Source organism: Xiphophorus couchianus, chromosome 9, assembly GCF_001444195.1.
Source record: "Xiphophorus couchianus chromosome 9, X_couchianus-1.0, whole genome shotgun sequence".
In the NCBI taxonomy this organism is placed as follows: domain Eukaryota; kingdom Metazoa; phylum Chordata; class Actinopteri; order Cyprinodontiformes; family Poeciliidae; genus Xiphophorus; species Xiphophorus couchianus.
Genome location: NC_040236.1, coordinates 11,427,748 through 11,450,462, shown reverse-complemented (window position 1 = coordinate 11,450,462; position 22,715 = coordinate 11,427,748). Strand labels below are relative to the sequence as shown.

Genomic DNA, 22,715 nt, shown 5'->3' with positions numbered 1-22,715 from the left:
AAAATGGGCGTCTTCAAGATGTTATCATTATAGCTGGGTCAACAAAAAAAAATACTTTAATGGCCCATTGTAAACATGCTTCAATATTTTCTAAAAGCTAATTCAGGAATATATCAAATATAGCAGACTGACCTTGGCTGCATGCAGCTCTTATAAGAAGAGAATAGACTGTCTAAAAGCAAAACAGTCAACTAGTAGCTGCAGAGAAAGAGTGCATTAGCTCTTTTTGTTAACAAGCTTACAGTACCTCTGCAGACAGACTATGTTACTGAAATATCTCAACCTGGTTCTTAAATTACTCATAAACAGGAACACAAAGTGCCCACTTCACTGTCCTCATGACATGGAGCCTGATCCACAGTGATTCCCAGTGTTCTGTGGTTTGAATTTAGTGAAGGTCTGTGCTGCCCGTAGATCCAAAAGTAACTATCTTTTACCCCTTAGATGTGTTGTTTTCCAGCAATAGGACCTTTTGCAGTGGCTCTTTGGCAAAAACTTGGTTTCACACCAATTCATTATTACAGCACCAAGAGGAAACTCTTGACGTTCTTGTGGCTGATCGATGGATGTTTCAGCTGTCCTATCATCTATTTCAATTATAATTTCTCTTCACTTTATGTTTTTTCTGCCTTTGGTTTCCATTTTAAAGCATTTGTGATCATTTTAGCTAAGCCTACAATTTTCTACATTTCTATATGTTTTATGTAAAAAACAGATTTTTGCAGCACTGGTCCCCTTCTTTGCAGGGAACATCTCTGCAGAATTTAATATTGCTTGACATTTATTAATAAAGCTACAAAATGTGTGTGGAAATAAAAGTTAATGTGGTTAAGTATCTTGTTAACTAACAATGCTTTCAGGTTCTAAAAACTTGTAGAAAGATGTACAACTTTCTTCTGGCAAAACATTTAGAAGAATCTGAAGTAATAATGGTGAGAAAAAGGCTAATCAAAAAGAAGAAAGCTGAGCAAGAATAAAACTTTATGAAGCACACTTGAACAGCTGATCCTGCTGATATTACGGCATCTGATTGCAGCCATTTTGCAGATGCATTAGACCCATTTAAAGACTAACAGGCAGGAGGCTGCTCTAATTTCCATCCACTGTACAAAGGCTCTTTACATCCAGCAAGGGAAATAAAAAGTGACACGCCTCGACACCTTGGGGGAACAGCTTCACTGCTGAGCAGCTCAGATACTCTGGGTCGATTTCCACTAAGTTTTTGTTGAGGATCAGTAATATACAGACATGCACAAATAAACATTTGCAGCCCAGAACTGGAGATTGTCTGGAACAGTGTTGGGTTTCTATATATACAGAGTAGAAAAACATTAGATGTGCCGTGTCTATAAGTTCAAATTACGTCTGTGCTCAAAAGGTCCCTAATAAGTAAAGTTCTGCTTTTTTTCTGCTCCTCTCTGCACCCTCTGAAAGCCTGTAGACCCTGTTTAAAATTACTGCACAATAACTTTAAACAGAGTTTTAGATGCAGTTGTTCAGGTCTTTAGGTCCTCAGTTACCCTTCAATACTAACTAAAAACTAGAGTAATCTAGAAGAGAAATCTTTTGCAGGCTTTTGATGTTATGATTCCTTATCTAATTTTGATGGTGTGCGATTAGTTTTTCCATATATTTGCTGGCAACAGACTGCATAAACACTATTTCTTGGGTTGCTTTCAAAATTGGATGTTCATAGACCCCACAATTTGAGGATAAAAGCAAATGTTATGTTATTAGTCCACTCTGTTCCATCACTAATGGTGCATTTCATTAATAGAAGAGTAAAATCTACAAAAAGATGGATAAAGTGGAGCCTTAATTTAAAACATAAGAGAGCTTATAAAACTCTATGCACCGCCCTTTGAAAATTTGCAGCATTTTATTTCTGTACATAATCCAACAGTAGGTTTTTATTATTTGTAAACCCTTTAAAAAATCCTGTTTTCTGAAGGCTGGTGAACATTTATATTTGTCTACATGTTTCTGATGCCATTTTTACAAGATATTTAATATATGATATGGCTTTGGTGCAACTGAAATACTGTCAAAGTTGTAAGATTAAATAGTAAATTGCTACATTTGCTGGCTAATGTTTGATAGTCACTGATTTGTCAAAAGAAATGTTTTCAGTTAAAACAGCTTAAACAGAATTAGCAGAAAAACTAACTCATTTTTATTAAGTCAAAAATAAAGCAAAATTTCTTGTTTTTGTGTTTATGTATTTTATTAATTAACTTACTACCATTAGAAAGGTTCCCTCTTAAATGTCTCATATATGAGCAATAATATCTAGGCCCACTAACTTTTGAAATATGTCAAAAGACTTTTTAAAAACTGCTGTCAGCCTAAAGGAGTTTGCTCAGTTTCTGTCAAACACTCCCCCTCAGCACCATGCTGCCATGCTCTGTGAGGCATTGCTGCCTTACCAGGCTCCTCCATGTGGGCTATGATCCAGTTGAAGGCCATCTCTGGGCCCATGTTTCCTGTGTAGTACACAGCCTTCCTGCAGGCCTCCAGTGGAAAACCCATCTCTGCCAGCTGCATAACGGCGCCTTCGTCTATCTCTGGAGCTGTGGTCGAAATAAACCAACATCAACAACACCTTAGCATGCACTCACCAATTCAGCAGTAACAGTAATCCTCTCTCTCTGGGACTCATTATACAGAAGGACCAGAGGAGAATCGGGTCCGGCGAGGCATTGTTGGCCAGGTAAGATTTATCAGAGAGAGAAATGAGCCTGGCTAAAATAAGCAGAGCTACATTCAGAAAAAGTTAAGTTTGCCTGAAAGTATAGAGCACCTGCAGCACCTGCTCAGGTAGTGGAGGCATTCATCACAGCTGTCTAAAGGAAAATACACTTTCCAAAGCAATAACTTACATGCATCCAACACATTTGTTCAAAGAGTGTGAGTCAAAAGAGAAATAAATACTCACAGTCGGTTGAGCTCATGGAGTTATCTGGAGAAAAGGAGGAGAATGATTGCTTAGAGGTAGCAGCATACAGTGAGATCAATAATCACAAGTTGTGCTTTTTGTTTCAGCTCAGACTCTGCTGCAGGAAGAGTAAAGCTTTAAAGGATTTACAGACATTCCCTAAATGTCTCACATCCATAAAGTTGTGTAAGCTCATCACAAACACCTCTCCTCACTGCTTTAAACACTGTGTGTTGCACTAGATCCTAGTGCAAATATCTTATTACACTTATAAGACAACTTAAATTATAAGTAACTTTCAGTATAAGCTTGTTATATCTAAGCTTGTTTTAAACTTAAATATTAAGGAATTATTTAGTAAGTAAATATTTTCTTACTATTGATGAAAACCTACTAGTTCCAGTGGCAGATAAATTAACTTATAACATTAGGAAAATGTCTTGTTATAAAAGTTAAATAATCTGCCAATGGAACAAGTTTGTTTTCATCAATATAAAGGCATTATTTAATTAAAACAAGCCTATAGATCTCACTGAAAAGTCACTTTTAAGTTAGTTTTGTCTTATTTCAAGTTTGCTAACATATTCTTACTAGAAACTACACCAAATTTATCTGGTTAGATTTTGTGCTTTTGCGGTGAACGAGGCTACTTGTAAGAAAGCTAAAAGGAGCTTGTTAGTGAGAGTTACTGCAAACACACAAAATTCATTAAACGAACATTTAATGAGGAGCAGCCCAATTTTAAGCAGCGGTGATTTTTAAGCAAAATGTTATTTTCTAAAACCAACACAACCAAAGCATTATTTGATGAGAAGCAAATATGCTCAATTTCTGATGCGATGCTTCATCTGCACACAGCAGACGCTTTACAGACGAAGCAGACCCTGCATTATTTTGTGTGATTTGTGCTCATTCACTTCAGAGAAAGTATTTACTTTGACTGTCATTTGTACAGTAAAGTACATGCACTCAATAGTTTTTAGGCCCCTGAGGAAGAACAGGTCATTCAACTAGTCTTCTGCATAGATTCTCTAAGGTTTAGTTCAGGCCAGCTTGGTGGCCAGCTAACACTGATGATGGTCATCAGTGCAGGCATTGGTGCCTTTAGCGCCTTTTGGCAGGTGCTAAGTCCTCCTGGAAAATGAACTCATGTTCTCCTCTAATGAAAAAGCCTTATGGAGATGTAGAAGTGCTCTAAAGTGCCCTGGTTGATTGTTCAGCTGACTTTGAAAAAAACTCATTGGACCAGCGCCAGCACATGAGATGGCTCCCTGAATCATGACTGGATGTAGAAACCTCTCTCTGGACCTGAAACGGCTTGTACTACGTGCCTCTCCGCTCTTCCTCAAGACTCTCAGACCTTTTCCAGTGAAATATAAAATGTTCTACCATGTGCCTTTTCCCTCTTAGCTCAGGCAGAACTTCAGCTGTAGTCCACATTATTTTAATCTTCTCCCAAACTTTTCAAAGGACTTTGCTTCAAAATCCTCTCAAGGCTGTAGTTAACCTTTATGCTTTTGCAGCTCTTTCCACTTTTTCATTCAATCAACTTTCCATTAATATCCTAACATGCATCACGCTGAACAGCCAGTTTCTTTAGCAATGACCTTTTGTGACTTACAAGGTGTTGCTGACTTAAGCTGGCAGTCTTCCTAATAATTGTGTGGCCAAATTTCTACATGAATTTTCTTTATTTTTTAACCAATATTTGTGTTCAAAATTGTAACTTTTAGAGAAACAGAACTTTGGGTTTTTGTTAGATGAAATTCACAATGATTAAATTATCACAACAAACACTTAAAAATTATAAATTTATGTAATGACATATGCAAGTTTCATTTTTTGAAACTAAATTACTGAAATAAAATAACTTTTCATCATCGTCATATATTTTCTTGTTATAACTCATTAAAAGAAACTAAGATTTCCAAGCCACATACAAAACAACATTGCTGTTCTGTTTCCATCTTCATGTGTAAATAAATTGTTTTGTACATGTTCTTCCTGTGTAATCTACACAGGAAGTGCTCCTGTGCTCCTGTCCTCTGCAACATTTTAATTTAGTAACAAAACAGTTTGCATATTTATTCTTGTGGCTTATTTTCATATTTAAATGCAAAAAAAAAGAAAAGGTGAACTCAGAAATCAATATCTTAAGTGTGTGCTATCCGAGGTGCTTTCATTAGTTTGATGTATTAAAACAAAAATATTGAAGCAAAACAACAAATTTTTGTTTTTCTCCCCCTAAATGGTCTGAAATATTTTAGCACACAACTGAATAACAGACTAATGAGCAATATTGTGGCTCAGTCAGGCTACAAGAAAACACATTTGTGGGTTATGGTGTAATCAGTGCGAAGCATTGATGCATTTGGAGACAAAAGGGTGACCAATCACTCATCACTGCCAACTCCAGCCAGATGGGATAACGAATCAGCGGTTCATTGACAGCAAATAAAAATTCAAGATATTAATACAAAATAAGCAAATATAGGAGCACATTCAGAAACAGCAAGTTGTATGCTCTGACCTCTTTTCATTTCACAGTTTTAATCATATTAAATACAAGAAGAATGTTATTGTAACCTTGCATAAACACATTTGAGCAGAAAACTCAGAGAAAATAACACCGAAATAAACTTAATCGAATGAGAAAAATGTTTTATAAGTGTGGTCACCATTTTTGTGGTCCTGTTGTCAAATTGCGAGATTGGTTTCTGAATATGCATCCATTGAATTGTAAATTTGGTCAATGTGAGGCAAGTAAAGGGCGTATAAATATTGGCAAAAAATTAAGGCTAAAAGTATTTTGTGTTTTTAAATCCAGTTCGGTGAGAAATTACGGTTTGTGCAAATGTACGTTTTCTTTTTGAACACTTTGATTGGTCACAATCAGTGTAATGCATAATAAGTGAGCCAAAATGTGCACTTAGACATGTGAAGGTTTTTATACACATTCTGTTTGTACAGAGCTGTGAATAAAGAACAAATTTCTTCTGTTTTTGTTTTGTTGTCACAAATATATTTCAAATAGTTATTATATCGGACAAACATAATCTGATTAAAAACATAAAGCCTGGCTCAAACCACTTAATTTATTAAGGGGAAAAATTATCTAACTTTCTTTGAAGAAAGCAACTAATAAATAAAAAAATCGCTAAAGGTTTAAATATTCATGGCAGTGTATCTCCAATTAGGTATTCCATAAAATGCCAAAAACTAGATCCTAAAAGGAGGATACTTTTTCTTTCCTTAGACATTTTACAACATTAAAAACCTTGATTAAGAAGTACAGAACATTTTTGGCACAGTTTTGTGCTCATACATAATGACCAATAAAGATATGTCTAATAGATTCTGAATCCAATTCAGTGTGTTCAGTACAAGCTGCTCAGTTCTGAAATATTTAGGCCCACTCTAAGAAAGTCCAATTTGTCTTTTTTGTTCTCCAAGTTTCCTTTACTGAGAAGTAGTAGTCTAAAGTATTTTTTTAAATATCCTGGTTTTGTTCTTTCTATGAGCTACTGCAAGTGTTGCCATCAACTCTCTCTCTATCTGCCGTATTTCTTCTAAAATATTAGGAACACACCAACAATTTCAAGTAGATTAACTTTTCAACAGGATGTGGGTTAAACAAAGACAGAAAAAAAGATGAAATTAAGTCTCACAAAGTAAAAGTCTGGTTAAGCAAAGTTTCTAGAAAAGTGGAACCATTATTTCCTCCAAAACATAGCAGCATATTTCAGTGTCTGTTCTCCAAAAGCCCTGTGATGTACATTTAAAAAGTCTCACATGAAATAAACACGACTTCCAGCACAACAACCTTAGTTGACTGAACATTTCCCTTCCCTGAGATTCTCATTGAATGTGTACTTAAGAGAGAACTGGGGTAGCTTTGAGCAGATTATATTAAAGACAATTTCACAGATGACTGGGCTCAAAAAAATACTCCACGTGAAGAATCTATGGTAGCCTATCTACTTTTAACAACTCTCATTGCAGTTTCTTCTCAAAACAACTGGAAGTTGTGACTTTGTTGGACAAAAAAAGTCACAACTTGTGACTCAACAAAGGCACAAAAATTGGTTTGGCCAAACAGAAGCGCAGGCGCTCAGGGAAAACGCTGCCCTTTAACATCACAAATAGGACTGTGAAATTGAAAATGCAGGGCCAAAAATGCCCCAAGTTGTAAAGAGTGCCATTTAGCATTTTCTTCAACGAGTTCATGCATCACCACCGACGCTGCTGTGGGCCACTGCTTGTAAATCATGGGAGACCCCTGTCCGTGAAGAGAGGCGGAGAAAAATGGGCTAATATTCCACAACTCTGCGCCACAAAAAACTGGCACATCGTAGGAGATGTATAAACTTGGACACAAAGTTATATATTTTTTATCGTTCAGTTTAAAACTTTTAAGCAGATTGTTAAATCACCAATCGCATGTTTAAATGTTTACATTTACATTCTGTTAAATGCAAATATAACAGAATGATAGAAATAATGGATATTTCTATCTATCTAAAATAGATATAAATATCTTAACATCAGAAACAATAAAAACATTAAATAAAACACCTTGCAAATGTTTTATCTCATATATTACAAAATCATATTCTGCATGGATATATTTTTCTAATATGCATATTTTTTCAGTAATACTTTCTGTAATACAACGGGGCTCTGTTGACTTTCTTTTTCTCTGAAGACAGTAGAAACAGGTAAATCTAAAATAAATATTACTCAGAATCTAATCTCACTGCAATCATTTTTCTGTTTTTCAACATTTTATCCACTACTACTGAAGTATTTTACCAAAAAAAAAAAAAAAACGCATCTGAATGATCCAGAATATATTTGTATTCTTGATTATTTACATTCTGTACTTAATCTCATTTGTTTCTTGGTGAGAAGGTTTTAACTGAGCCAGAACCAAATACTAGAGTTTGTATTTATTGTAAGTGTACAAAACAACAAAGAAAGGTTTTCTTAGCTCAAAACGGAGTAAAACCTTTTAGCCATATTGGTCAGTGTCATACCTCTGGTGTCTTCCGGTAAAACAATGGGAGGCATGAGATCCGGAAGCTCCTCTTCGCCCGCCTGCAGCCCTGTGGCTCGGAGCCGGCTCAGGTCCAAGAAGTCTGGAACATCGATGGCCAGGTCTGTAAAACCCAACATGCACACTGGTGTCAGCTGAGGAGATTCATTAACAACTATGCTTGGCAAGTCACTAAGCACCATAAATAATTTCACACGATATCAATAACAAACACGTCTGTGTCTATAATAAAATTTATGCTTTCAACAGTGTTGATAAATATGGATGATGAAAAAAATTGTTTATCTTCAAACTGCAGGTGAATTATTTATGAATTTGTATTAGTTGGTCAGACATGTAAATGCTCTGCGAAATGCAGTTTGGTGCTGCCCTCCGCTGGTTATTTTTAGTATTACAGCACTTAAGGAATCTCAGTTTCGGCTCCCATTAATCACTACCAGGCTGTAGCTTAATTACCAAGCTTCTTTGGCACCCAGTCAACACCGAAGGTGAATTTCTTGATCTGCATAACAAGATACTCTGGGAACGAGGCAAAGCGGGAAGTTCTGGGAACGAATGTTTAAAAAGATTTGGATTACAAACAAGCAGTAAATGAAAGACACAATAATGAAGTGATTTCATTAGATGCATGTCTGATTACTTGACTCCAGCTGATTTGGCCTGTAACGCTGAACTCCAGAAATCGGGGACGTTTTCAGGCTCTGTAAAGGCCTGAAGACAGGCTGTGAAAGGGATCCGTGCTCGCACCGGTTCAGGAGGGGCACGCGTGTTCTCCTCGGCTTCTTTCCGCCTGGCCTCATATGCAAGCAACTCCTCTGGAAAAATCAGAGTTCAAAGTGAGAGGAATTGTTAGCAAACATAACATAAACACAGAGATTCAAATATTGTAAAACAAAATGTGTTATTACAGTGGAAATTTGAAGTTAGTTACATAAAACAGCACATAAATGTCCCCCTCAATTCAGAACCAAAGATCTCTCAATCCTGCACGTGCATGTAAAGGTGCATGTCTGTAAGACTTTGTATAGACCCTTCTGCCGTGAGATTCTTAAAATTTATATACACCTTATATACACCTTTGGTTTATGACATCAATTTTCGAGTATAGTGTGAGTAATGAATTGCATAGGCAGTTCAAACCAGGACCAATCATTCCTTTTTGCTTACGTATTTTTGAAAGCCCAAATGAAGTTTGATGAAAGGGCTCATTGATGCAAAAACAGCCACTGTCTGTACCTCTGTTTGTCGCTGCTTCTATGGGAGCCGGTAGCTGGATGCAGTAGTCGACCCGCTGAGTGTAACGAACCCGCCGAGTCTGACAGCACTGAACTCTCTCCTCCACCAAGAAACGAAACGAGTCGCTTGGATTCTCTGAACCAGCACTGTTTCTCTGAAAAAACAAATCAAGAAAAAAATATATAAACCCATTAAGACAAAGTTTTACTAATATGTAAAAGCTAACAAGCTGAACTTTTTTCATTTGTGATAGAAGATTACAAAACCAGCAAATTAGAGAACAAGGAGCCCCCGTATTTAAAGGAGGGAGGAGTGTTTTTTTTTACTATTTAAACTATTATAAGGGCAATACAATGAATGGATTTATAGAAGTGTTTTGGCAACAGAGATGAAGGATACAGTGAGCATTTTAATACCAACTAGAAAACGGGGGTGAACTCACACACAGGTAGGGAGAACATATTTCTGCTCATCCATCAAAAACAATGTTTGTCTCAAGATTATTAAAAAAATGAAATCCTGTATTTAAGAGGAGGAAGAATCCAAAGCTGAAAGAAGATACACAACACAGTTCACATCATTGGTATGACCAGTAGCTCAAGCTGATAGAGCTCGACTAGGTTGAGGTTATTGACTTGACCTCCAGAATAATACTAGTAGTATGATTGGACTGGAGTCGCAACAGGAGCTGTTCAAAGCACTTTGATTTGTTTTACCAATAATTGGCAACATCATCGGGTTTTTTTCTCAGTTTCTGAACAATTAATTGACTTCAGAGGTTGCCTGATTATTCTGACTTCAGCCTTAGTTTGAAGTGGCTTTTTAACCAAAAAGCACAAGTCATCAGATTGATGTTTGACAGCTACGTTACAGAAGAACAAGTTCCTCATGAGTAAAACCAGGTTTATAATGTGCAAAAAGTGGCACAAATAACACGTGGCGCCATAATATCAAGTATTCTAGTGAGAAGGTTAATGCCAGCAGGGTAATGATGGTGGGCGAATTAGAAAACATGTGTATGAGAATGCTTCTGCTTCAAGTCAGTGTTTCCTCTCTGTAGTAATTCCTCACTGTGGTGAATTACAGACAGACGTGTCTCACACAGAACACTTTTAAATCCTTCCATAGGGTGCCGGTTTGTTATGTTTTCAAGGTACTGCACCCACACAGCATTTCTCCTGACTTCCTTGTCTCTAAATAGATGTAAATTATGTTCACAGTATGAAGTTAAATTTTAGCTAGAAACTTTGCTATTACAACACCTAACATCACCCTTCTGCTCCTTTTGGCTTAATTCAATTTTCATGTAATGCTCCATCGCAGACGTAGAAATGACTATAATTATTATCCACTACAAGTCTGGCCACAATTGAGAGGGAACAACTCCTTGTTCAACACACCTGAATCAAATGAACAGTTCATTACCAGGCCTCCTCAGACTAATGACATGCTGAAGAGGTCATTTATATTTCTGCTGTGCTGGACTAGGGGAACATCTAAAACATGCAGGTGTTTTAGATGTGCGTGTAAATACTGTAGTCTACTGTACTTAGATCACAGAGCAATGTCACTTAATCTCAAATTTGTCTTTAAATTTTGACAGACTTGCATCTTTTTAGAAGCACCACCACATTAATTATTTTCCAGGAGCTGCTCAGGTCTCCAGTGCCAACATAGGCTGGGGTCACTGGGGGTTTTATTTGAGGGCTTTATGGAAGGGAAACCAGTCTGCATGGCTGTGGACTATTGCCTTCTATTCTGAGAAGCTACAGAAATGCACAAGCTATAATTTCACCCAGGCCCAGCTTGCAGGGTGACTGATGGTTGTGGCTTTAGTCTGGTTATCTGCCTGCATAAACCAGGGGGTCGTTTACAGACAGCTTAAAAAAATATCAAGAACTGGATTGAAAGGAGAATTTAGGAATTGTTTAAGAAGTTCTGCATATACTGAGACAATATGAGGACTTTTAGCAAAGGGAGAAAGAAGTTGATGTATTTAATTAATGCAACAGGATGGAAGTGTCAGGTTCTTTTTGGGGGCTTGATTATGTCTGATAACCAGGATATTTAAGAAAGCATTTTCTCACCACTACATGAAACCGATAGCAATGAACATAAATAAACCCTGCATCAGAAAAACCCATTTAAAGATTTTTGTACTGCATGTATGAGCTGACTATGGAGGTTCTGAACTCTTTCGTTAAAACCAGCAAGAACCAGTCAAAAAGGTCTGAAACATCGGAACAACGTTTAGTTGAACATCTTTTTCAAAAAGAAGCATGTTTTTCGTTCAATTTGTGAAAAGAACAGTATGAAAAAAAAATTGTGTATGTGGCCGACTATATTATGAACGATTCATACCAACATAATTTTGCATCAAAACCTCTTTGTGGCGTCACTCTAGTGGCGGTTTGATTTGTTCCGTTTGTCCTCTACAGCGACGGACAGGAAGTTAGCTGGTATACGATTGCAAACACACTGTATATCCTGTATATGCAGAAGGGATTGATTCACTTACTTCCACCAAGTTGATAAGGTGCAGGAAGAACTCATGGCCATCTTGTTGTCTGTTGGAGGAAAACTCTGGGTGCCCCCTGCTGACCAGTGCCTTGAGCATTCGGGGAGAGATTCCCCTCTGTTGGTGCTGCAATGACAAAAAACTAAATATTGAAAGAGTCACGCACACCGACTGTTCATGAGAAGTCACCTTTCTCAAAGGCGAAAGTATGACACTAAAACTAGCTAAAAAAAAAACCCTAATTTGGTTAAACTGTTCTGAAATGAGATATAAAATCTGGACAAGGTGCCAGCAACTTTTTTGTGGCAACTAAAATTATAGTTTTGGATGCACTCACCACTAAGAAAATGTGACAGGGTGCAAGTATTCAGTCACAGCCTTAAAAGTGAACACTTAGCTCAACCTTAGCTTCTATAATAATCCTTAAATACTTTTTTCACCACATTAAAAAAGGTAAAAGTTTGAATTATCTTTGAAGTCGACCTGATAATGTCACTGGATATATAGTTCACTTGTCTTCTGTGGTGGGAGAGTACTTCTGCTACTCAGGTGGGTTATATTTATAGTATATATTTTCTAAGCAAAATTAAACAAATACATTTCATTTGCACTTATAATGTTGCTGCAGATGTAAAGTTAAATTACTCACAGCTAGTTTCTAATTATTAATTAGGTGCCTCCTGAAGGCATTGGCTGGGGTGTCAGACAGATTCCACACATTTCAGATTTTTATTTGTAAAAACAAGTAAGGAAATATACTTTCTTTTTCTTCCACTTAATTTTACACTGGTTTATCACATAAAACACAATGAAGTCTGGGGCTTCAAAGTGACAAACCAGTTCTTGGGGCATTGAACCCTGACATTCATTCTCACAGCAAACAAGTCCATATCTCAGCATGTCAAAATTTCCCATCATCATCAATAAAATTAGAAAGCCAGGTTAATGATATATATGTGATTGCACTGGTTAAGAATCCCTCTGTGCAAACTGAGCACAGCGTGTCAGCACAAGTCCACCGCCGTTTCCTCTCAGCTGTCAAGACGTGTCTAAACTTGACTCCTCCATCACATTTAAGTTCAGGATCACAGCTTTGCCCTGTCAGTTACTGGCAGCAATCAGGCTAAAAACAAGCCATGAGGTCACAGAAAGTCCTGGTCTATGTAATACTTCAACTCCTTTATGCTTCTCACATCAAGAAACCGCTACATTGAGTAGAAGGAAATTACTTTGTAATGCTTTATGATGCCATGACCATTGATTCCGTCACATCTCATTTTCAACATTGGCCATGGAAACTCAGTTATGGAGCAGGACATACCCCGTTTAATACCTTGTGTTCTTCTTTCATCACCTGTTCAATGAGCTCAGATTTCATGGGTGGTTTGGAGTACTGGCCTGAGAGGAGCCCGTGTCCCAGTTTAGCCCTGATGGACAAAAACGGGCAGAAAAACAGAGTCAGTCTCATTCCACATTCATTTGGCTTCATTTCCTGCCCATCACACTCTGAAGATACAGCAATTCTCACGTGACACAAAAATATGGTTCCTGCAGGAAACTACTGTCAACATCAGCACAAATGAGTTTTGAGTTTTAGTTAGCATAAAAGTCTTGCTTAAGTGAGATTTTTAAAACACATCTAATCAAACTGAAAGTGTAGTGAAAGCCTGTGAAGGAAAAAAAAACACCTTATGGCCATGGTTACACACCATTATAACTATCTGGGTGTAAGAAATGAAGAACAAAAATCTTTCCAGCCACACAACATTCAAAACCAGAGGGAATAATTGTTCAAACCTTTTATTTATGAAGATAAATATGCATGCTGATATCTAAAATATAATACATGTATTTGTTTTATATTACACCTTGTTCCACTGATTGCTCCTCTGATTCCTGCTGAGGCAGTGGAAATATGAAACAGGGCAAATTATGAACCAAATTTTTATTTATCAGAGTCAACAATAAAACCAAGACTATATAATTACTTCAAGTCAAAATACCCCTTTGCAGACAACATCAAAGTTAAAAAATGGGGATGAGGCAAACTTATAGTATTGTTCCACTATAATTATCTGTGCACACTGTGCATCCTCTTTATTGGGTACCTCCAGACAAATTATTCTTGTCATAAAAGCTAATCATGGCAAGAAATAGATAAATCTATTTTAAAAAATCACTAGAGGATCCTTGTCATCTAGAGATGGGTTGGGTTTAACCATTACATTAAAGTAAGTAAACAACTTTTTCAAATTGCCAAATACCATTTGCCTTATGGTATAAACATGTTTATTTGGCCACCTGTCTGATAGCTGCTGTCAGGCTCTTGATGCATCTGGCCTCTTGCAACACATGGACTTTAATAACAAAATGGTGATGGTTTTATTAAAATAGAGATAAAATAAATGGATACTACAATATACAGATTATGCAATTTATGCTTATGTAATTTAGGTTATTTGTTAATGAACTTCTGCTTTTAAATATCAATAATAGTGACAGAGGGAGCTGGAAAACACCTTCTCTTCTGTCACTGCATTGCATAACTCTCAGGAGTCACTTACATCTGTGTGGCGAAATCCTGGGTGGGGTCCAGGGGCGAATAGTCAAATATCCTCTGAAGGTTACCTACATACCTAAGAGAGAAAACATATGGGGGGTTGATATGTGGGGTGACACACAGACGTTGCCTCTAAAGAAACATGTGAGGAATTTAAAAGACCGGCTGCAGGAGTTATTTAATTATCATCTATGATCATACACAGCCAAATTTGTTTTGGAGCAGCCAAACAAAGTGTCGAGTGTCAAACCATAATCAGATATAGAATCTGAAGAGGAAGCTAAAGATTAGGGTGATAGGCCTTTCAACTATAATGACCTGGAGTTAATCATCAACTACATGCAAAATCTTTTCATAAAGGAAAGAGTTTGACTGCTGTAAGTTTAAGAAAAAATAAATAAAAGATCTGTCCATTGATAACTGCCAGTTGTATATAAATAAAAACTTTTTTTTTTAAATTGATACTCCATTTACTCTATTATGTTACCATTTACAAATAGTAAAAAAGTAAATTGTGTTTGAAATGATATCAAAAGCAGTAGCTATTCCATTGTGGAAGCCCAGCTAGGAGTGTAAACATGGTGATGTGCCATGATGACACCGTGGAATGTCAGAGAAGGAAAGTACTAAAAGGCAACAACACATTTTTAAATTTAAATTTAATATAGTAATGGACCACACCCATACCTGAGAGCTTGTAGTCGGAATCGTGTGTGTTTAAGCTACCAAATATTGATATAGAGAACTACTTAACACAAAATATACAGAGATACCACCCTTATTTCCAATCAGAAACGAACTTCTTGGTTTAATGAATATAATTTAAGATTTCCATCTGCTAAATGAGCATCATTACATTGAACATTTTTATTAGTTGATAAGGCTGTCAGGTTCAAGATTTTTAACATGAGTATGTCAAAAGTTATGTCATCAAGGATTGCTGTAGTTAAAAAAACAAAAACAGTACGATATGAATGCATCACAGCATACAGCACTCACATCCTCTGGAAATCTGGGATGCTGAACAGGACCTGTAGCACTGTGCTGAGGTAGCAGCTGTTTCCCAGGTTTTTGATGCCTGTGTAACCAGAACCAAACACCGCCTTCAGCTTCATGCCCGACTCTTGGATCACTTCCCACTCACTGACTCGCGGTCGGGGGTTATTGTCTGTGTGGTGTCCATTTTCTGTCTGAAATAGGAGGAGATGGAGATGACAAAGACGGTTTTATGTGAAGAATTTTCTTTGCTGTGTAGAAATGTTGACAAAACGTCTAAAATAGCTCTAATAAAATATATTTTTGACACATTTTCTTTAAACACTGCAGCTGTTTCGAATTAGATTGAGTTCATGTAAAGTGAAATTAGTCCACTTACTCTCCTCTGCATCTGGAGCATGTCTACCCCAAAGTGTGACAAGTGCTCTGACATGTGGGGGTCCAAAACAGCCTCTTCCTCCTCAAACGAATAAACATCTGTAATAAAAAAGGAGAGTAAATCACTGTGGCAAAATTACCAATAAAAAAATTAATAAATACAATTTATTATATGCAGCCATAACCGTAGAGACACAAAATCTGTTTCTAATAAAATATACTCATTATCAAAAAGCCTAGCTTAGCACATTTTATTATCAAGTGCTATTGTATCAATAAACAGCACAATAATTACCAGTAGTCATATTTTTGACTATACTAATAGATATCAATGTTCACATGGTCGTGTAGAAAAAAAATAATCAAAAGTAACAATCGCAACCACACTGTTCTCCGGTTTGCAAACATCACTATTGTTGTCATGGTAAAGATACAATAATTGCCCAATACTAAACATACTGGGACACTTCAGTTTAGATACCATAGTGGTTATTGTACAATTAAAAATACACTGTAAACAATTTACATTTGTAACAGGATTTGAATGTGCATCTAACACTCAGTTTTAAACTGTGTGCCTAAAAGTCTACTTACGACAATAACTACACCTTCTTTTAAAAAATATTACAAACCTATGACAGAGCAGAACACTTGGGTGTTTTAAATACATAAATTCTGTTTTGTCGATGATCTACCGCATTATTTGGTTTTGATTTGCATTGTTTATTTATGAATGTGTGTAGGTCGCAGGGGCAGTCTTATTACTGTTTTTATTTTATTCTTGTTTGATGGCTGGAACTTAAATAAAATTAGCATTTTAAGAAAAACAAAAACTACTTCACAACAACAGTGCCTCTTATAAAAATAGGTTTAAGGTCCAGTGGAGAAATTGATAAAAATGGGATCCAGGCAAAGTGCTGCAATACAAAAAGGATGTTTTCAGCCCAAACTGCAGTTGTTTCAGACTAATTAGACATATTTCTAATGAACTAAAAGGAAGCAATAAATAAATAAAACATGGGGCCTTTAAATCAAGAGATTCTTGATTTAATTAATTTTGAGGGGCATTCTTGTAAAAACCTTTTTAAAAGTTTGCATCCCTGTTATGCAAAACATTCTCAAACAACAAGATTTGCAGCTATATAAGATGACTGAATGATGATAAATATAGCTGGTAAAAAAAAAAATACTACCCAGTAATTTTATTCTGACAGCATATAAATGTTGCACTGTGCATGTTTAAGACACACTGTAAGAACACATATCATACACCGTAGATGTTGTGTTGTGTTGTTCTCACACCTGCTCCGTCTGGAGTGATGGTGTCCAGTTTAACAGCCAGTGGGTAGCTGGTCTCTCTGTAGTGCTCCAGAGCGTGACCGTTGCCCCCACTCCCATCAAAGAACCACTTCCCACAAAGAACCGAGCCGTCAGTCAGGTTCAGCCACAGGTTCTCTCTCATCTCGCATTTCTGACACTTCCAGCCACTGACGGCAAAAACACAGAAACAAAGGTTGACCAGAATATCCAATAATGAATAAATTACAATATTATATTTTTATCTACCACTTTTAAACTAAGTGGACACATTTCGCTCTGATTCGTTTTATAACAATTCTTCAGCAGTGCAACATACTGCAGTTTGACGTATTTTATGACTGAATAAGAAGAGTAGTCATCCTATAAAGATTAGAAGTTTGACTCCAAAACTTCCAAAACCTTTATTATAATCGTCTTTATGCAAATGATCTTTGAACACCGATTAAAACAGAACATTTTCAAAATAAAGCTTTGCCAGCTAAGAGGTTTTTTTTCCACAAAAGTTGTAAAAAGTGTCAATAACACCAATTTCTAATTGAGAATATACATTCATTTGTATTTGCTGATTTGCACATGATTGCACTATGTTAGGTCTACCTGGGTGGGATCCGGACTCCATTATCCAGCTGTCTGAGGCTTCTGGCATGTCTTGACACCTGGATCTCCTCCTCCCAAGACTCAAGCTCCTGTTTCTTGTAAGCTGAAGGTGCGTTAAGTACTGCATCACAGGCTATGGTCACCTGGCGTCAGACAGCACAGCAGAGCGTGGATAGGTTGGAGGTAACGCACAAATAAATTCAGGCAATACAAACAAACTACATCTCCACATGAAACCGTGCACACAACAAGACATATTAGCTGTGCGAGGTTCATGCTAGAAATGGTATAAATGTGATACAGTGAATTGGCATGGCGTAAAAACAGAAGGGGTGAAATCAAACTGAGACAAAATCACAAATCTGATTTGACATTTATTTCAGACCTTTATAAGAAATTCAAACCTTTTGAAGGATTAAAATACAGGGATAATAATCTTACTTTTTTGCAATTTACAGACAATTATAATTTACCAGAAATAGACCCAGCTGGAAACAAATCTGGATTCTCAGTGTTTATGCTTATCCTCAACCACACGCAAGTTGTTTCAAATTTATTTCTCCCGCAGATGCAGATTCAGAATAAAATCAGTAACAATGCCTCTTTTGAACTACAACATAGCACTAAGAATTAATCTGTAACTTCTATATCAGGTGTTCTTATAAAAATAGCAATAAAACAAACAAATAGGCATGCCAAAGTGAAGCTATAAAAAGAAAAACAAGTAGAAAAGTATCACAAAACAAGCAAAGAACTGCCCCCAAAAAATGAAAGCATCAACATGTACACCTTGTGGTTCCCCAGAATCATGTTTTACTGAAAACACGATGTTTTACTAGATGCTGTTTTCTCAAAATGATTTGTTTTATTGAATCTAAAAGGTAACAGATTGCAGCTTCTCTAAAGGAATCATATAGATTTTTTAATGAGGAACTTTAAGATACTCTGTATCTCACCTGCAGCAGTCATCTTAACCTCATTTGAAATAATCACATGAATGTAATCTGAAAAATCAAAGTTAAAGGTCCTCAAAAACAATTTTGGCATCTGGAGAAGATCTGTTTAATAAAAATGATCGTTTTTGCTATTATAGGCAGTGACAACTCAGTCACCAAATGAATTAAACCATGTTTTTTTAGTTAATTCAGATCTCTCAAAGATATCTGAAATTACATTGAGGCAAGCATCAGATTTCAAATAAACGTTTTTCAAGACAAATGCTTGTTTTTTTATTTAATTTTTCTTCAGTAGCTTACGGGTCGAAATCTAATGAAAAGGGGACGCCTCATTCAAACAAAAATATTCAAAAGCTGCAGGTAAGACAGACACGGTTGTTTCACAATTCATTTCAAAAACGTTAACTCTCCCTTTTTTTAATTTGTAGACATGCCTGTCCTGAAGCCAGGGAACCACCAAGTGGACGTTTCCCCTCCAACATGCACAGAAACACACAGAACCAACTCACTGACCAGAGCAGGCAACTCCTCAATATTTGGTAAAGGGATCTCGAAGTGGTCTGGAAAAATGACGAGCTTTGCCTCATCCTCATACTCATAGTCCTCTCCGTTAAAATCTCGGTTTAGCTCTAAATCTTTAAGGGAGGAAGTAGGATTATTAGGTGTAAGAGTGATCACAAGTTTAAACCATAAAACAAAATTAAAATAGTCATTATTTAAGCATCACTATTAACTTAAATTAGATCTATAAGTGGAACCCTGTACAACACAGGTTTCAAACTCAAGATGTGGGGTGCAAATCTGGACCACCATAGCTTTTGATGATGATGTCTACACCAAAGAGGGAGACATAAAAACAGTTGTGTGCTTAAACATTATTTTATCAATCACATCAAAGCAGTTTTTACCAGTATACTGCCAAATTACATCAACGTGAAAAGAGATTCACTATTTTTTAATTTTAAGAAGCATTCATCAAATTCAGACAGTTATTTATCAACATTTTGACAGCTTGTTAAAGGATTTTATCAATACAATTATGCACAATCGTCCCTTTGAATGAGGACATATAGAATAAGTTCGACACGATGTACAATATGAAGAAAATTGCGATGACATTTTCTTACTGAAACCGTTTTTATTCTAGCTTGAATTTACAAATAAAGTTATATTAAATAGGAAGTGATGCATAGTTTCATATAAAAAAAGTAATTGATTTCAAAGAAAACAAAAACAAATAAAATCATTGAACATTTTTAAGCAGTTCAGACTTATTTTGTGGAAATAAGTATTTTAATTTATCACAAAACAAAATACATTTCTTACCCAATAATCTACAAATTATTTTATAAATTTGTTTGATAAATCAATTATTTCATCAATGAAAAATTGTTCTCTGACGTTACTACTATTATTAGTAATATTATGGCAACTGGTTGGTTACATGGAAACACATGATGTTTGCAGCCAGCTGTCTGATTAGATCACAGAACCGGTATGGATACGTTGAACGGGTCAAAGATCTTAAAGGGACAGCGGAAAATGTCACAAAGAGTAAGACAGCAGATGTTGGTCAGACAGGAGAAGAAACACAAGGCAATTAACCCAGAGGTGGAAAATATAAGTAGAAAACAGGAATATGAATGTAAAATGGAGTAAGAGGAGGGAATTCCTCAAACAGAGAGGTTGGAGGAAGCCAGACACCTGGGCTTTGGCGAGATGCGTCATCGCTTCAGTTTGATGTGTGTCAGCCTCAGCAGGATACTGACAGGTGGCAGCAGCTGAGAGGCCGGCACATGATTGGAAGAGGCGCTGGGGTACACTTGCCACCCCTCCCCAACCCAGAGGAAGAGAAGGAGAAAAAGGAGGAGGAGGAGTGGGTAGGCCAAGCTTTGATTTAGACCAGTTAGCAACCACATATACAAATAAATAGGCTATTATTAGAGGACAGGGGTTGGTGGAGAGTGCTCGTCAGTGGAAATATCTAATGTTTGGTTGAGGCTGGTTAGAACGGCAGCTGGCTGACAACAAACAAACTTTGACAAAGATGTAGTGGATGAACTTCCCAAGCAGACAGAGTTGTCTCTAATTATCCTACTGACATAAAAATCACTGGTTCAATGAGAAAACTGTAATCAGACAGAAGCCACACTACTTTTAATGATCTTCTGAAAGAAACCCATCATCCAGCCCAAGCTGTTCCTAATAGGCTAACGCAAATCTGGGTTGGACTTGTTTTAATGGTTCTTTGGGATGTTTCTAATTAACAGATGCTTTGCACCAGAAATGGGGTGTACAGAGAACTACTTCTTAAGACTGACGCAGAAAGTAATGTCAAACAGTTATTGACTGCTCTTTTATTATGCGTGTCTGATAAGAAGCTTATAAGCAAAGTCTGGACTTGTCTCTGAACCCAGCAGCAAAAGCAAAGTACACATTCACATTGAGCATATGCCTGATAGAAAACCACAACTTTGTGCTAATGCTAAGTACCAATTTATGCAAAGTGTCAGCAGCAGGTCATTGCTGGTATACGTCTTTTTTGCCTTCTGTAGCATTTTTTCACAATTTGACTGATTCCTTTTTCTTGAACATACAATAATCATCTGCATGCACACACCATAACCTCGATAACATCATTAATTAACAATAATAATAATAATAATAATAAAAACAAATGTGATCTGAAGGCCATGCAAGCCTTAAACAATTAAACTGAGCCAGTTTACGCAGTGTCGCTATGGCACAAAAGATTTTACTACTGCTGAACCAGACTGTGGTAAACAAGATACAGTCCAAAAATATATACCGTGTGAGAAATTATTTAATTTTTTCTGATTTTAATGTGGCTGAAAAAAAATAATCAGTTAGGGAAAATAACACAAAATATTTAAAAAAAGCTTTAATCAGATTTGTGAAACAATTCTTCTGATACTGCATCTGTTTTGTTTAAGTTTCTTTCTTCCCATGATTTCACAAAAGGAAGCTGTGTGTTTGAGGAGTTGCCTTAAAATACTGTCACAAATATTCATCCTTTTTATCTCCAGAGTAGTGAAATCATCATTAAAATCAGAAACTTAAAGTCAAATCAATAGGGCTTTCCCACATTGTGCAAGCCCAGTGTTTGTAACAATGTTTTTGTAAAAACGTTTTAAAAAATAATATTCCCTCTGTCATTAACTTGACATTGAGCAAATATAAATTACTTAGGTAATTGTAACAAACCTTAACCTGACTGAGTCTAAACAAACACACACACACGCCATACCCCAACGCACACAGGCAAATTCAAGACAGTTATCAAAAATTTGAAAACAGCAATGATATTCTAAAAACTGGGCCTTCCTCAGATAGAAACAGGCCAGTTAGGCTGCTAAAAGGCCAAGGATAATAGTAAAAAAAACAACAATGTGCAAAATCAAAAGAACACTGAAGAGTTTTCTTTGTCACACTCCAGTGGGTGGAGATGATGTGAACGGAATAAGTTAAATTGTCGTCAGCAGCTGATGACAATTTAACTGCTGAGCTAAATTGTCAATCTTGTCATTTTGCATGTTTGTCACAACAAGCTAATAGATTTATTTAAAATAGTTTTTCTAAGATTTTCACATTGCAGTGTAGAAGTGTCACTCCAGTGAAAACAACGTACCTAGAAACACTTTTCCATTTCTTCGTCTGGGGATGGCACCTCCGGCAGCACCTGTGGTTTTCTGCAAGAAACAAGTAGTAACAATATTATATATACAGTATATATATATATGCAAAATGATACATGTATGGTATCTTGTACATGTATCAAGATTTTTGTCCTGTATTTTTTTAAACTAAAGCATAGATTAATTTATATGCTCCCCTGAATCAGATCTAGCCTGCTGCTAATGTCTTGGTAGCAGTAGTAGTTTGGTGGCTAGATGAGTTTATAAGTGAAGGTAAATTCTCCAAACCCATCCATCCATCCATTTTCTGTTCACCCTTGTCCCTAATGGGGTCGGGAAAATTCTCCAAACCTTTAAACATTATTCATCTGGGTTTACCCTTAACTGCAAATGGCATTTCTAGTGTGACAGCAAAGCAACTTAAAAAAAATAACCTAACAGAATAAAACAAAAAAGAAAACATTTTCATGAAAACATAAATATGTAGCCTTAGTCCCTGGTCAGCTA

At 36.4% G+C, this 22,715-nt stretch overlaps 1 protein-coding gene across 3 annotated transcripts in view; it reads right to left on the bottom strand.

Annotated features, from left to right (window-relative positions):
* Positions 1 to 22,715, bottom strand: part of usp13 (ubiquitin specific peptidase 13) — a 33,088-nt gene that overhangs the window by 7,010 nt on the left and 3,363 nt on the right. Inside the window, exons 3-17 of one of the 3 annotated variants that reach the window (XM_028027195.1) lie at positions 22,202 to 22,262; positions 19,066 to 19,187; positions 17,597 to 17,739; positions 16,982 to 17,166; positions 15,681 to 15,778; positions 15,305 to 15,495; positions 14,310 to 14,381; positions 13,079 to 13,172; positions 11,746 to 11,871; positions 9,228 to 9,381; positions 8,632 to 8,806; positions 8,448 to 8,536; positions 7,972 to 8,094; positions 2,936 to 2,959; positions 2,427 to 2,570 (exon numbers count right to left, since the gene is read on the bottom strand). In XM_028027195.1, coding sequence (XP_027882996.1) covers positions 2,427 to 2,570; positions 2,936 to 2,959; positions 7,972 to 8,094; positions 8,448 to 8,536; positions 8,632 to 8,806; positions 9,228 to 9,381; positions 11,746 to 11,871; positions 13,079 to 13,172; positions 14,310 to 14,381; positions 15,305 to 15,495; positions 15,681 to 15,778; positions 16,982 to 17,166; positions 17,597 to 17,739; positions 19,066 to 19,187; positions 22,202 to 22,262 — 1,801 coding nt within the window. Of the gene's footprint in view, positions 1 to 2,426; positions 2,571 to 2,935; positions 2,960 to 7,971; positions 8,095 to 8,447; positions 8,537 to 8,631; positions 8,807 to 9,227; positions 9,382 to 11,745; positions 11,872 to 13,066; positions 13,173 to 14,309; positions 14,382 to 15,304; positions 15,496 to 15,680; positions 15,779 to 16,981; positions 17,167 to 17,596; positions 17,740 to 19,065; positions 19,188 to 22,201; positions 22,263 to 22,715 lie in introns of all 3 variants that reach the window. The other 2 variants (XM_028027196.1, XM_028027194.1) reach the window with 2 other exon arrangements.